The following is a 15,481-nucleotide window of genomic DNA, read 5'->3' on the forward strand; positions in this document are numbered from 1 at the left end:
TCATAAAACATATAGGAGTTGACAAGATAGCCTAGAGCACTCAGAGCCAGGGCCATTTCTTTTTTTAATTTATTTTTTGTGTGGATGGTTCACATGTGCAGGATTTAATTTTAATGCATTGCAGGGGCAATTGTAGACCCTTTTGATCTAAATTTGATCTCAGCACCCCTAAAAATAAATAAATAATGGTTGTTTTTTTTCTAAAAAAACTTATTTTGCGAGCCTGTCTGTTAGAGATGGGACAAACACTTATGCTACTTATGTACTTTAGATAGTTCTTTCATTAATATATAATCTTTCCCTCAGGGTTCATTAACTATCTTAGAGTCCTCTCTGTAGAAATCTGTCATTGTTTATTCTGAACCATTATTACATTATAGCAGACCACTCAACTATGTATTAATATTTATTGTTGTAGTTTACGTTATCCACTGAAATGAGTCTAGCAGGGGGTTTGAACACTTGCAGGCTATTGTATGTCAAATTCTCATTAGAAGCTGAGCCCCCCTAAAGGTCTGATCCTAGAATCGCCCCTGCTGCATTGTATGACTGCTGCAAACATTATTTGCAGCAGTCAAATAATGTTTGACTGCTGCAAATAATGCAGTGAGTCATTACTGAGTAAATTATTTATTTGTGCTTTAAAATGATCAACGGATATTGCGAGCTTGAAAAAAACTCACCAATCAACTACATTGCATCAAAAACAGGCCAATCAGATCAAAATGTCATTATGAAACAAAGCTGCCAGCACTACATACAACAGTCAGCAGCTGATTGAAGTCACTGTTCAGATTGTTTCAAATGGATTCAGTTTTTAAGAAAACATTCGGGGCTGCAGCCCCAGAAACCACCCCCTAGCTCCACCCCTGATTGTAGTTGTTTGGGGATTTGCCTTTTCTCTTACAAGAAAGCAGCAGCAACCGGCACTGTTGTAGTGTCCTTACCTTATGAAAATCTGAACAAACTTTAAATGAGGTATTGTAGATCAAACATGAGTAAAGATTGCTTACTGTTAAGTTGAAATAAGTGAAAGTTTGAAGTGGGGGCCGCAGGAGGAGGTCTGCCGTTGGATCCTTGTTGCCATAGACACAGCCAACACAGTCACAGTTAAATTATATAGTTGCTAACTTAAATGAAATGTGTTTCATTCAGCAGAGAGATAAATATAACCCTGACCCTTAAGTAAAAATACTGCATTACAAGTAAAAGTCCTGCATGAAAAATGTTGCTTAAGTAAAAGTACATAAATATCAGCAGCAAAATGTAGTTGAAGTATTAAAGTAGAAGTAGTGGTTTGGTCCCTCTAACTGATATATTTTTATATATGGTTAATTAGATGATTAATACTGAAGCGTCAGAGTGTGTAAGCAGCAGGTTACTATTGTAGCTGCTGGAAGTGGAGCTAGTTTGAACTACTTTATATGCAGTTTAGTCCAGTGGTTCCCAACCTAGGGGTGGAGCACCTCCTAAAGGTCACCTGATAAACTGATGAGTCACTAGATGATTAATGGGAAAGGAAAGTGGAGGAAAAAAGTTCTGATACAAAAATCTGTTTTCAGTGTTTGGACTTTTTCCTTCCATCTTTGATTTTTGGTGAAATATTGGATCGTTTGAACATTTGTTGAAATTAAACCATGTGAGAAATAAAAAAAAATAAAAAAAATCAGTATTTGGTCGAGCTGTTAACAACTCATACACATCTGAAATGTGACACAGATTACACACTGCTTTTTGTAAGGCATCAAAAGCCAAGAAGGTTGGAAATCACTGCTTTAATCTTTAATAATATGTTGTATTTTAAAAGGCACATTATCCATTGTGTCAAATCATCTGGAAAGTAATTAAAGCTGTCAGAAAATGTAGTAGAGTAGAAAGTGCAATATTGAACTGTTAACTGAAAATGAATCACTCATTAAAAATATGGATTGTATATTGTTTTTTATTCCAAAAATATATAAACACACACAACGTAGTTTGCAAGGTAACAACCTGCAAGTAGTACTATATTGAAGAATCATCAAGAATCAAATGTATTTGACATTAAAGTGTATTCAGGAAGAACTGATTTTCATAGAGGACATAAACAATGAGAAACAATTGACGTATTATACTGCATCTATGACCAGTGACCACCACCATAAGCAACCGTACCACAGATTATGTTTTCATACTTGTACTGGACATAAATACCAGGAATTGAAAATAATTCAAACAAACCTGGTAAATTGCATTGAATGCATTGATGAATGTCATGTGCACAATCAGCATCGTATAAAAATAGATCTCTGGTGAATTACAGCAGTTTTGTCTGACAAACTGTTTAGGCTACACCGTAAGAAATGCGTTTTGGAATAATGAAAAAAGACCTGAGTGGCATTGGCAAAAGCCCTACACCAGAAAGAGGGACAATCCATTCTGTATTATCGGGGACAATTAACTCCCACACATATCCTTAAAAGAAAACCTTTATAGACATCAGTCTTTGGTCTGGAATGTTCTCCCATACGGCCTTTTAGAGATCACAAAAAGGCAACTACAAAGAGGCTTTCTTCTGGATTATCAGCTCCAGGTGGTATCATACTTGGTCCATCCTGGAGGAGGGGCTAAGAAGACTCTCTTTCCTCTTGAGATGAAACTGACAACCCCTCTGTATCCTGCTCTTGGGACTCCAGACTTCAAGTCATCCATTATCCCCAGGTTTTTGGCCATCACTTTGAAACTGTCCTTGGTAGAGTACTGAAGGCGAAAGGGCCCTGTTCCTTTTAGCTGCCCCTGCTTGACATCTTCATATGTAACCACAGGAGCGCTATAAACTTCCTTCTCAAACTTCTCTCTGTATGTCTCCTCCTTCAAGTAACTCAGGTCTAACTTGGTAAAAGGCACAAATTCGGTATTCAGTTTAATGTATCTCAGGTATTTGTCAAAAAACTGACCCAGACTGACGCCTTGTCGCCCAAAGGTTATAGTCCGTGAGATCTCCGGACGGATGCAAGCACGGTTACGGCGCTGCTCTGGCTGACGCATCCAGTCGTCCCAGAAAGAAGCAGGCCACTTAGGCTCCAGCTCCTCCCACACTTCTTTAAGGAGCATCCACCCGAGCCCAGGGAAGAAGTCTGTCCGGTAGAGCAGGTTTGCCTTCCCCGGATCCACGTAGCCATCTCTGCCATTGTCATTCCAGGCTGATGCACACCACAGACTAGGGTCAGATTTCAGAAGTGGCAGCAAGGATCGGAAGTACTCAAAGAAGTCTGGTGCCACCTAGAGTAGGAGATGAATAATTTAGGTTCAGTTTACATGAGCCATGTCAAGAAGCAAAATCAGTTGTTTTAAGTAGAGTAAAAAATATTCCACCTCCTCAAATGTGAATATTTTCTGATTTAATTTCTATCTTTGGGTTATGGACTGTTTGACGGTACAAAACAAGTAATTTGAGGATGTCATCTTTTGCTTTGGGAAACACTGATCAAAAATGTTCACCATCTTCTGACATTTTATAGACCAAACAAATAATCGATTAATCAAGGAAATAATAAACAGATAAATCAATAATGAAAATAACCATCAGTTGCATTTATATTTTTAAGGATAACATATATGGAACTTGCATTGTGTACTTATTCATATGTAAAAATGAAATAACGAACCTTAACATGTATTACTGGGCTTTTGAATATTATATGATACTTCTAAAGGCATAAACTGCAATTTAGTGACACAAATTAACATAATGATTACCTCCAGGTCATCCTCTACAATCACAACAGAGGAGTGAGACAGGGTTTTGAACACTTGGTTGAGAGCCCAGCGATAATGCCTGGAGATTTTGTAGTAACCCTGAAACTTCTTGTGGGCTGGTGGCACAGCGATATCTGACAAGTCCGGCTGTTTAAGGTGAGTTACTTGATTTCCATAAGAGCGAATCACCTCCGCTGTGTCAGAATGTCCACAGTCCTGACTCACTATAATTGGGTAAAGCTCTGCTGAAGGACGGTGCTGCAGGAGTTTGTCCAAGCAGCGCCTCACGGTGACCCTGTTACAGGCGATAACCAGGATAGGAATGACAGGCTGATGGGGGATGTCTCCGTTTCTGTTCGATGGCTCCCACAGTGACTGATGATTCTGGATCTGCAGCAGGATTTGTTTTTGCCTTTCAAGCTCTACTTCAAACGTGTCTGCCATGCGGAGCACATCTCCCACCACATCATTACTCTGACTTCCAGCCTGTTCGCTGTGCTCTCTGCCAGGCTCGCCCGGCTGGCCAGGTGGGGGTCTGCCCCACAGCAGAAGCACCAGTATGGCGTTCCAGGTGATAAACAGGAACGTACCACAAAGAATGAGAGAGCCTCTCTTTCGGAGCATGGCCTAGGAACTCAAAGGGAGGGAGGGGGGATCAGGGGGACAGGGTCTGAATAGAAAGACCTGTCCTTGTTGCAGACAATAGGAACAGGATATGGGAAGGGCAGCCTGTGTATCATCACAAGAGCATGATCAGAGATCTGGAGTTGCACTTTATAGGCTCACTGTTATTCAGACACAATATAGTGTCAACGTAGGTAAAGACTGACAAAGTATGATGGAGGGCAGAGCTCATTTTGAGGTAAAGTTGTACTTCTGGCAGATCCTCAGCTACGAATATCCACCAGCATCTGTAATAATAAGAACACACACTTGACATAAAAAAATGTCGAGACCTTTATTTGTCACCAACAATTGGTTCTGCTGCATTAGTGATAAAAAACACAAGGCGAGACACAGAATGAAAATAAAAAACGCATACATAACCACACATAATAAAAACAAATGCAATACAAACACAGGAGTAAAAGGTGAACACATAAAAGTACAGTGTGCAGTGTGTGCTGATGCCACCTGTACTTTACAGAGGTGAGCAATTAAATGGGCTAGATTATGAAACAGAATTTGCATCTCTTAGTTTCAAGCGATGGTTATCTGAGGCAAGAACCAGGTGGCAGAGAAGTGGCAGAGAAGTGGCTACTAGGGCGCGACCGATACTGGATTTTTGGGGGCCATGCCAATACTGATACTAGAGAGTAAAACAAATCTAATATCAAATGTGGTTTTGAAAATCTTGTGACAAAGATATGTAATGTAGGCGTGATATTTTACATCTTAACAAGGAAATTTATATTGACTTTAAGATTCTACTCCTCACTTACAAGATCCTTCACAACCTGGCACCATCATATCTCTCGGAACTGATTCACATCTACACACCCTCCCGAACTCTCCGATCCTCCTCTGCCAACCAGCTCTTTGCCCCATCTGCCAACTTAACTACCATGGGGTCAAGAGCTTTCAGCCGATCTGCCCCCCGCCTTTGGAACTCTTTCCCACCAGATATTTGCACTTCGGACTCCGTTTCCACCTTTAAATCCCGCCTGAAAAAGCACCTATTCAGAGGGGCATACTCTGTCTCACAATGACTATGCAATCACGTTCTTGTTTATTTGTTGTACTGATGCACTTTATAGTATATATATATATATATATATATATATATATATATATATATATATATATATATATATATATATATATATATATTAAACATCAAAAAACATGTATGTATTAACCTTACATTAAGAAAAAGGATCAAATGTGTACAAAATGCTGCCTATATAAAAAAATATTGGCACATATCTCAACATAGGCCTACACCGATATGTCTGTGATAGGTCAATATGGGCTGACAATACCAGCAGACTGATATATCAGTCGTACTGTCATATATGATGGATGCAACTTTCTTTGACAACTATTTGTTGTACATTTCTGATATTATTTTTTGCCGAGTGGCAATAATTTTGCTACTGGCTTTCATCATGTTTATTAATGAGGGTTTTTTTCCTGTTTGAGGCTGACAGGGGCAATTTTAGACCCTTATAAAGGAATGCTCAAGCACCCCTAAATTAGATCTGTTCCCCTAAAAATAAATAAATAATTATTTTTTGACCCCCCCCCCCCCCCCCCCCCCAAAAAAAAATATTTTATACAACTTTAATTATTTTGCGAACCTGTCTGTTAGCGATCGGACAAACACTTATGCTACAGGTTCAAATGGCTTTTATTTGAACAGGTTTAATGTACTTTAGATAGTTCTGTCATTAATATATAATCTTTCCCTCAGGGTTCATTAACTATCTTAGGGTCCTCTCAAATCTGTGATTGTTTATTCTGAACCATCATTATTATTATACACTATAGTAGGCCACTCTACTATGTATTAATATTTATTGTATTTCTTGTAATTTACGTTATCCAGTGAAATGAGTCATTTAGCAGGGGGGTTTTAACACTTAGGGCATTGTTAACTTAACTTAACTATACAGAAACTTATGCTGCTACTTCCTACATATAAAAAAAGTAAACTCCAAAATCTTATTTTATCTTACTGCCTATCCATTCAATTTTAATTTTAATTTGTATATTATTATTAGTAAATGTCTTATCTGTTGTGCACTTCAATGTTTACTCTTTAGTGTTAGGAAACATATCTTATCTGTTGTGCCTGTGCACTTTATCTGTTCCACCGTGGGATAGTGAGAAACGTCTTCTCGATTCCTTTGTATGCCTTAACATGTGAAGAAATTGACAATAAAGCCAACTTTGACTTTGACTTTGGATTGTATATCAAATTGTCATTAGGAGCTGAGCCCCCCCCCCCCCCCCCTAAAGGTCTGATCCTAGAATCGCCCCTGGGCTGAGAGATTCACGCCAGCATGAGAAAAAGTGAAAACACAATGTCATCAGGCATCTGTCGTCCTGGATCACGACTATATAGCTTCAGTGAAAACCAGGAAATCATTCAAACCATCAAACAGTAATTTTGTATTTCGTAGGGTTAGAGTTGCTTTATGTAAACTTGAGTGATGATTCAGCCCAAACTGTCGATTATCGATTTCCTGCTATCACCTGTGGCTGCCTCGACAAAACAACAACGCAATAAACGAGCAATTAAGACCACCATGAACCTTTCTGCTGCTCGACTCTGTTCATGTCCTCTCTGCTGCTGCTCGAGTCGACATATATAGGTTAAGACTGTAAATACTGTAGCTGGAGGAAGGAGCGTGTCGAAATTAGCTCCCTTACCGCGAAAATGTGACCACTTCTTCCTCATTTTGTAGCCATTTCTCCGGCGTTTCTTCGATGACAGCCCTCCGAGGGAAACCGACAAGGGTCCGGGGGGCGTCTGGAGCCGGTGAAAGGCTGCTACTCTCGGTAGTTTACCGGCTATCAACGCAAACTTAACGCTTCTTAGTTTCTTGCCGTTTCTCGCAAGACTGGAGGAAGAGGAGGAGGAGGGAAGGGGAGGAGAAAAAAAAAAAGTACAACGACGACTTCCTGGGTATAGAGAGCATTCATGGGAAGTCCCGCCCTTAACTGTCACCTTGAGAAATTACACAACACTTTGGCGGCTGGCTGCTGCTGCTCTCTGTGGAGCTAATTAAGACACTGCAGCCTTTCATGTCTTTGTGGAGATTTATTGTCTGCTTTCATGCACATTGCAGCTCCAAAAACATGGTAACAACAAGGAGGAGAAAGAGAGAGAGAGGGGGGGGGGGGGGGGGGCGGGCACCAATCAGCAAATGTGGATTTTAATTGAATATAGAGCTGCTGTAACAATAATAATAGGCTACTATATCTGGGGGGGGTTTCCCCTCACCACTTAGAGCTGCAGAGAAGTGCATGTTAGTCGCATTTTTTTGTCTCAAGAGAAAAGGCACATGTGTATTGGTTCAATGGAGGAATGTAATCCTTTCTTTCTATCAACCTGGTGACATACACACAGCGTATAACAGCATTTTAATGATGTCTGTAAAGGCTTTTCGTCAGCAGTGGTGGAAGAAGCATTCATATCTACTATACTATATTTACTTAAGTAAATATAGGGTGGATTAGGATAATGTGGGACATTGACTAATGTGGGACAACTAGGCTCCAGTGCATTTATCTCTTTTTCTATTCAGTTATTCTAAAGCTAACTAGTATATGCAAACTGTGTAAGTTATATTGTTTAACATTACACGTGAACATTCAGGCTTCTAGTCTTTTTACCTATTTAACGCAGAAAGCAAAAAAACGTGAAGGGCAACAAAATTAAAAGACCAAATATGGGTGTGTGCATTTCAGAAAGTTTTAGCATTTAAGGTTGCTTTGTATAAATCTAAGTATTTCTAAGCCTAAAAAATTGTTTCCCAGATTACAAAATCTACACATTCTGAAACCATTAGACACAAGGAACATTAATACATGTGCAATTTTCCTTTTGAGTATAATATCTAAAATTATGAAATAATTATATTAGGTGTTGATATAATGTATTGGATTCATATATAAATATGTTGAACAAGTCTGGATTGTAAAAAGTGTCACACATTACCCTGATCCACCCTACCAATAGGCTACAGTATTGTAAAAAAAAAAAAAAAAAAAAAAGTTTTGCATTAAAATTAAGTAAAAATGTACAAATATTAGGAGCAAAATGTAGTTAAAGTATTAAAGTATTAATTTTGTCTCCCTGACTGATATATTATTAGCTATATATGGCATCATAGATCATCAGTGTGTAAGCAGCATGTTACTGCTGTAGCTGATGGAGGTGGAGCTTGATCATTTGAACATTTCCTGAAATGAAACCATGTGAGAAGTTTAGCGGGAAAAATCACTATTTGGTGGAACTGTTAACAACTCATAGACATCTGAAATGTGAGCCTGACTACACAGTGCTTTTTGTAAGACGTCAAAAGTCAAAAAGGTTATGAACCACTGGTTTCATCTTTAACACTGTGTTGCATTTTAAGTGCTACATTATTTATTGTGTCAAATCTTCACCTGAAAATGTAAGTAAAGCTGTCGGGAGATAAATTCTCCCTATACTACACTTGAATGATTGTACATAGTTTCCACCACCGCGTTTACTTAAGTAAAGGATTGAATTACTGCTTCACGTATTTCAGTGATAGCAGACTTTACACATCCTTCAATCACGTGTGGAAAGTCAACTAAAAATAGGCTATGCAAGTGACCTTATATCTGTGAGGCTCTGTATTTTTAGTTTTGGATTTGAGGTACTCAGCATTGATTAGAATATTTCAATTTTGTTAGATTTACTTTGACTCCAATCCAAAGTGAGGTATACCTTTTATTCCACAATTTTTGCGAAAATAGGCCTTTGTGCAAAACATACAGGATAAGCTCAAAGATGAAATGTATTGCCAATATTTCACTACCCACCACGCAACCTAGACTAGGACTACAAACAATGCTATTTCACATGACTCTTCTTGTTTCAGTAGCCTACTTTTTCTAAAGTAGAGCAAAAGCTGCTCTAAAAACAGCCTGTTGTTTTCTTAATCGCTGGGTTGAAGTCCATGTGTGTGTTGTGTATCATGAAAGAAAGGTAAAAGTCAATAAATTAGGTTTGATCACAGTGTGTATTTTTGGTGCTGAGGCCTTGGACTCTCAGTCAGGTCTGTCCTCTGTGATCTTTTGTACAGAGACCTTGGAGGAGTTGAGGTCTGTGGGACTGTGGATTTGTCCATTTGCCTAAAAGAAGGGAGACAAAGAGAATTAATTGAGTGATGAACCAAAATGAGCTTTTCTGTTGCATTTACTTTTAAATCTTAAATCAGTCAGACAGCTTTAACACTCACCTGCAGGGCGTCGTTTTGGAGGTTTTTCGCATCCTGTCGGTGCAATAGATGCTCTGGTGCACCATCAGGGGTGCAGCTGGACCTACACAACACCGCCAGCTTGCGAAACATAATTTCTGACACAAGAGTAGTCAAAGATAAGCAGGTGCTCTTCACTGACGACCAACCAGTTAACACGAAAGAGGGTATTTGTCCCGAGTTTTCCATCAAACATGAAGAAGTTATGGACACCTTTAAAATGTCTTTTGGGAAGTCATTTATCTCCTGAACAAATACTATTTTACAGATGTGCGCGGCATACTTTTCACATTTAATCATTTGAACTATTTGAGAGCATGCATCTGTTCCAGGCAGGTTAGATATCAGTTTAAGCGCCAGCTGACGCACCGGTGCGTTTTGGGCATCACACGCAGCTGAGTGCACGTCCAGTGTGGCATGCGCTCTTGATTGCGAAAGTTTTGGATGACAAAATGTATTTCTCTCCATTGAATCTTTCTCTCTCAATATTTTCGCATCCACTCGGGACGAATTATGAGTTACAGTGAGTCGTCTTCCAACCACAATACGCTCTCCTTGGAGAAACGTCTCCCACGTTGGTGCCTTGTGTGACCGGGAGCGCTCATCTGGCAAGTCACGCACAGCCCCGCCGGCCAGTCCGAGGCTGTACGCAGAGGTGGCAGGCCGCTTGGTCGGCGGATTCCTGGTCCAGATATTTCCCCGGCACCGGAGAACAGCAGTCAAGGCGGAGGCTGAAGGGGTGGAAGCCATAGTGGTCAATAATGTCCACAACAGACAGTCTCTGTTTTGGGACTCTCTCCTTTAGGTTTCTAGTGTCAAGCTTCTCTCCCGGCACTCACATAGCGTATAAGGTTCATTTGCGTAAGAAGTGGATCAGAGGAGGAGGGGGGGTTTCTTTTCTAGTCTGGTCCACCCAACCATATTTGCGTCTACAGTATTAGAGGGGGGATCAGGTGGGTGTGTCTTTAGGCAATGCTGTACAGTAGTCTAGAAAGGTCACACTGTAAACTCTGTTGCAATTTTAATTAAAAGTACAGCAGCTAGTCTATTATCAACAGAATGAACTAAATGTGTTAAAAGTTGAGTATGAGACAATATTGCCCCTCTCAGTGTTAGAGCCTTATAGTATATAGTAGGCTGATATTAGGTCTACTATAGAAGTGGTTGATGTGGAGTTAATTTATACTATTTTATATAAAAAGAACAAACTACATTTACACAAGTACTGTGGTAAGATTTTGAGTAACTTGAGTATTTCTATTTCTTATACTTCTACTCCACTACATGTCAAAGATATGTTTCTGTTTTACTCTGCTGCATTGAGTGGTTACGTTTCAGATCAAGATTTTACCTAATAAAAGACATATATGTATTTACAAATATTGCATTGTTAAAATACAATTTGCAATCTTTTTGGTGTTTTTGGCCCCAATACAAACAACAACAACAACAACAAATCAGTGACAAGTTGAGGTCTCTGGGCTTCACGTTTCACTCTTATGTCAACAGCAGTTTCACCTCCACTAGTTTCATTTAGATAAAAGTTTGAGCCCCAAAGAGGTCAAACTCTCCAACATGTCACAGAAAAGGAAAGGTCAGTGAAAAGTCCAAGTACTAATTATTAATTAATCCATACTAATTAGTTGTTTTTCTTCTGCCCTCAACCTTAATCATCTCACGACCACTCAGGTTTACCTTTTAACCCTTGGGAGACGTATTAAACTATTAAACTGTACAAAGTAGTTCAAAGTAGCTCCATGGAGACTATCTACAACAGTACAATGATGTTTATGCATCAACAACTAAGTATTAACAATCGCATAATGTTATTTACAATAATACAGTAATATAACACTCATATGGGCATTTTTTGAGGAACCAGTAACTCTACTTTGATACTTTGAAAACACTTTGCTGATACTTTTGTTGTCATAAAATGGAAATACTCAAGTAAAGCACAAGTACTTAAAAATGTACTTAAGTACAGTAAACTTATAATTTCTCCTACTAAAACTACGGGTGTGCAAGTGTCATTTTGTTAGTTTGTCAGTTTTGCAGATGGATTTACGTTAATGCAATATATATACGCCATACTTTTTCATTCATCACTCAGTAAAATGTTTCCTTGTTATTTTTCACTTTATAATACGTTTGTTTAAAGGCGGCTGCTAACACTCAGATAAGCTACTGATCCCTAGTCAGGTCAGCAACATTAAAATGAACAGAGCTCATTTTCTCTCCCGTAATTCTTCCAGTGTTTGTTGAGGACTTCCATTATTGTTAAAAGAACCATGTATTTTGTTCACCAGCATTCAAGTGTTTCAAGTGATCGCTTATCTTATCCCATTGTCAACACTCACAGCTGACCTGCCTTAAAAAAGCCAGAAAAAAATGGCACAAAGGTACAGACGCTACATGCTGTTGAACAGGTTTGTCAGCCTCAAAGCAAAGAGGAAATTCAGTGTCCAAGCTGCCCTGTCAACTGGTGTGTTTACACCACTAGAGGGGATCGGGTGTCTAAAGAAGCTATGCAGGTTTCCAAAAGGCAATAGTCACCAACAAAAACATTGCTTTGACTCAGCAAAGGTCAAGCATCGAGGTAACATACAGGAATTTCTGATTATGATCAGACATACAACAGGAAATCAAATCTGAAGGGGAAATTAAGAATTCAGAGCAGTTAAAAGCAAATGAACCATTGTTTAATATTAAAATAACTCCAGACTGGCATTTAAAAAAGTGACATTTTTATCTGAGCAATGAGCTTTCAATGTCTCAAAAATGCTTTATTTAATGGATACATAATGACCATTCTTATGAGGAAAAAGAGTAAATACAAATATATACATTATCTATAAATGTACAATGAGTTGGACTATATACAACATGTATAAGAACTATAGAAACCCTGAACTGGATACTGATATCAGCCTAGCACAAACAAAACAAAGCAAGACGTGTCATCACAGAGTTTAGTGCATCATTTCAACATTTACAGCTTATTAATCACGTTGGACAGTTTCCTTGGCTTTCACAGTAATCACAAACCTGTTCAGAAAAGAACACAAACATTAAAAAAAAAACAAAACAAGGTTTGTCCTGTTTTCTTCATGTGCAACTTTGAGCCTGTTTTCCTTTGTTTAAAAAAATGCTGCTGTCTTTGTTTTCCTTCATTTCTTCACTTCACTGCATGTGAATGAGTGTGAATGTCTACCAGTGCTTAGTTCTTCTGCCACCATTACTCTCTGTATAGCTCACAAAGTAGAGTAGAAAAGGAGGCATAAGGACCACCAAGAATCACAACATCAAGTTATTCTCTCCCTCCACCTAAGTCTCATCCTCCTCTGCCCCTTCAGGGTCCTGTCGGAGTATCTGATCCCGGTAATGTTTGGTTTCCTGGATAAATGGGTCTGTGGTGAATGACCACATTCGGTATGATCACAAAGGCCAAAATCCCCACCAGCATGAGCGCCACAGTGATGGTGATGATGGACGCCACCACAGTGTAGTAGCACTGATCCGAGCGAAACAACCTGCGCAGGCGACCTCTGACCCTGTTTGGAGGCCTGCCTACGTCCACCACAGTGGTTGGGGCTTCTCCCTGCTCCATTGCACTCAAGTGACTCAAGTCTCCAGCTGCTGTCACCTGGCCTTCCTGTTTCTTTTTAGGCAGGGTGAGGATATTTGACTTGGTCGGGCTGGTGGGAGGAGGATTCTTCAGGAGCAGTTTCCCCTTGTTGCGCTTGAAGCGGATAGACAGTGCTCTGTGCATCTCTGGTGGGAGTTTGCCTATGATGTCCTGATTGTTGCCCAGTCGGGGCAAATCCTGGCCGTGGGGGAGATCGGTCAGTTCACGGCACACTGGGCAGGACAGGGTCTTGAGCTCAGGAGAGGTTACATTGATGCGAGCAAGGCACTCCAGACAGAAAGTGTGCCCACACGCCAGCAGCTTTGGGGTCTTGAAAATGTTATCATAGGAGCAGAAGCACACAGCACACTCAGTGTCCTCCACATCATCTTCAGGGCGCTTCACCTTCCTCCTGCTGCTCTCTCCCTCTTTCCTGTCTCGTCTCCGGGCCTCCTCGCTTCTCCCACGCTGACTCCTCTCACCCTGATGCCTGTCTCGTTCTCTTCTCCTCCCTCTTTCGGTCCTCTCTGAGTCAGTACTCCTCGATCTCCTCACTTTTGCAGGCTTCTCCTTCTTCCACTCTTTCTGGCTGAGTTTGGGTTTGACATTGGGTGCCGGTCTGTCTCTGTGGCTCTGGCTGCGGCTCCCTTCAGGCCTGTCTCTCTCTCTGTCGTCGCTCATGTTGCCGTGATGATGTTAGAGGTAGAGTGCAGGCTGGTTTTTCTGATGAACGTTTCGCAACAACAACTGTGGAAAAGTAAAGCTGGGTTAAGGGTATTGTCTCCCAACAATTAGCAGAACAGGAAATAGAGCGTAGGAATTTACCTGCAAAGTCAACACTTCTCTGTCATGATGATAAAGCAATAATGCCTCATACATCGCTATCAAACACTGTACACTGCTGTATTTGTTTAACAGGCTTTCCTGCACTGAAGTCATCAGTAAACTGGAACTGCAGTGCTTTAAATAGATTTTAGTTAAAGGGGATTTTATGACCCTACAGCTTTAATAGGTTGAAACCTGTAAAACTAAAAAGGATTTGTGACACTGCTCCATTGTTTTGCAGGTTCATAGCAAACATTCCATCATACCTGTCTGGCTTAAAGTCAGTCATTAATCTCAAGTTTGCAACCAGCAGTGAGCACACGATTAACATTTCAGTTGTTAAATTCATAAAAAATGTTTTGAAAATCCACAATGAAATTTGCAGAAAGTTTAGATTTAGTTACAAGTTACTGTTAATTAAAGGTTTAGGGTGGTTAAAATATGTAAAGTTTTGAGCTTCTCAGCTATGCACAGCAAAAAAAAAAGTTTTTCTGATGTCAGAGAAGAAAAAAGTAAATAATTGAGCAGAATTTGTACGCACACACTCACCTGCTGAGGTAGATGAATGTTGAATCACGTCAGAGGTGATCTAACAAGGAAATTAATCCTAGTAAACTGGAGTAAAAATTTGCACATCACCAAAATTCATAGCAAAAAAAAAAAGCTTTAGAGTTAGTTTAAATAGACAGAGAAGTGGTCTCTCTCTGCTGCTCCTGTTATCCTCCTCTCTATTTTACCTCTCATACCTTGTTTTCTAATTGTAACACAGCACTGCCTCCTCTAAACCCTCCTCCTTGCCGCCGTGTCTCGCTGGCTCCCACCCTCCTTTTTCTCTTTGCTTGTCAGACCAGTTGGACCAGCTGCAGTGAGCCAGTGTTTTTTTAGTGTGTGTGTCTGTGTGTGGAATATGTAGATAACCAGGCCATTTACTTAGATAACTCTCACGTTTTTCCACTCATACAGCAGAATATACTGTATATCACAATGGTATCAAAGTATTACTTAGAGGGAGCAGTTATTACAGCTGAGTTCTCTTCATTACGTGTGTTCACCTGAAGAATCAAAACAGCCTTTGTAGTTCAGCTGAGCGCCCAGTATCAGATATGGTGCCAGTGTCATGACGTGTCACATGGCATACACACACATGAATATTTTCTTGCTCTATGTGACTGTATGTGTGATACGAATCAAGAAAAACAATAGAGACTGTCAGGAAAATTCCACTGTCGTCGCATAAGAAGACAAGCGTACAGTACTGTCAACACTGCCTATCAGCAGCTCATACCTGTCAAACTTCCACTGCTGTTTGTCACTTTATGGGTATACCAACCAA

General features: G+C 39.9%; 3 protein-coding genes across 3 annotated transcripts; all 3 read right to left on the bottom strand.

The window, feature by feature from the left end:
* Positions 1 to 1,926: 1,926 nt before the first annotated feature.
* Positions 1,927 to 7,324, bottom strand: mgat1a (alpha-1,3-mannosyl-glycoprotein 2-beta-N-acetylglucosaminyltransferase a). Its single transcript, XM_062422263.1, has 3 exons — positions 7,114 to 7,324; positions 3,739 to 4,649; positions 1,927 to 3,261 (listed from the first exon to the last, which is right to left on the bottom strand). The coding sequence occupies exons 2-3, from the start codon at positions 4,360 to 4,362 to the stop codon at positions 2,563 to 2,565; spliced, it is 1,323 nt and encodes a 440-aa protein (XP_062278247.1). The 5' UTR covers positions 4,363 to 4,649; positions 7,114 to 7,324; the 3' UTR covers positions 1,927 to 2,562.
* Positions 7,325 to 9,178: 1,854 nt separating this feature from the next.
* On the bottom strand, positions 9,179 to 10,562 carry LOC133983722 (uncharacterized). Its single transcript, XM_062422894.1, has 2 exons — positions 9,678 to 10,562; positions 9,179 to 9,570 (listed from the first exon to the last, which is right to left on the bottom strand). The coding sequence occupies exons 1-2, from the start codon at positions 10,443 to 10,445 to the stop codon at positions 9,487 to 9,489; spliced, it is 852 nt and encodes a 283-aa protein (XP_062278878.1). The 5' UTR covers positions 10,446 to 10,562; the 3' UTR covers positions 9,179 to 9,486.
* Positions 10,563 to 13,047: 2,485 nt separating this feature from the next.
* rnf183 (ring finger protein 183) lies at positions 13,048 to 14,004 on the bottom strand. The gene has a single exon (XM_062423154.1). It carries the CDS (start codon positions 14,002 to 14,004, stop codon positions 13,048 to 13,050), a length of 957 nt encoding a protein of 318 aa, XP_062279138.1.
* Between the last annotated feature and the right edge of the window lie 1,477 nt (positions 14,005 to 15,481).

Source organism: Scomber scombrus, chromosome 7 (assembly GCF_963691925.1).
Source record: "Scomber scombrus chromosome 7, fScoSco1.1, whole genome shotgun sequence".
Classification (NCBI taxonomy): Eukaryota; Metazoa; Chordata; class Actinopteri; order Scombriformes; family Scombridae; genus Scomber; species Scomber scombrus.

Excerpts from the sequence above, each read along its gene's own strand:
- LOC133983722 (XM_062422894.1), bottom strand. The coding sequence starts at position 10,445 with ATGGCTTCCACCCCTTCAGCCTCCGCCTTGACTGCTGTTCTCCGGTGC. Across the intron at positions 9,571-9,677 it reads TCCAAAACGACGCCCTGCAG|GCAAATGGACAAATCCACAG; the intron begins GTGAGTGTTAAA and ends CCCTTCTTTTAG.
- mgat1a (XM_062422263.1), bottom strand. The coding sequence starts at position 4,362 with ATGCTCCGAAAGAGAGGCTCTCTCATTCTTTGTGGTACGTTCCTGTTT. Across the intron at positions 3,262-3,738 it reads TTGTAGAGGATGACCTGGAG|GTGGCACCAGACTTCTTTGA; the intron begins GTAATCATTATG and ends CTCCTACTCTAG.
- rnf183 (XM_062423154.1), bottom strand. The coding sequence starts at position 14,004 with ATGAGCGACGACAGAGAGAGAGACAGGCCTGAAGGGAGCCGCAGCCAG.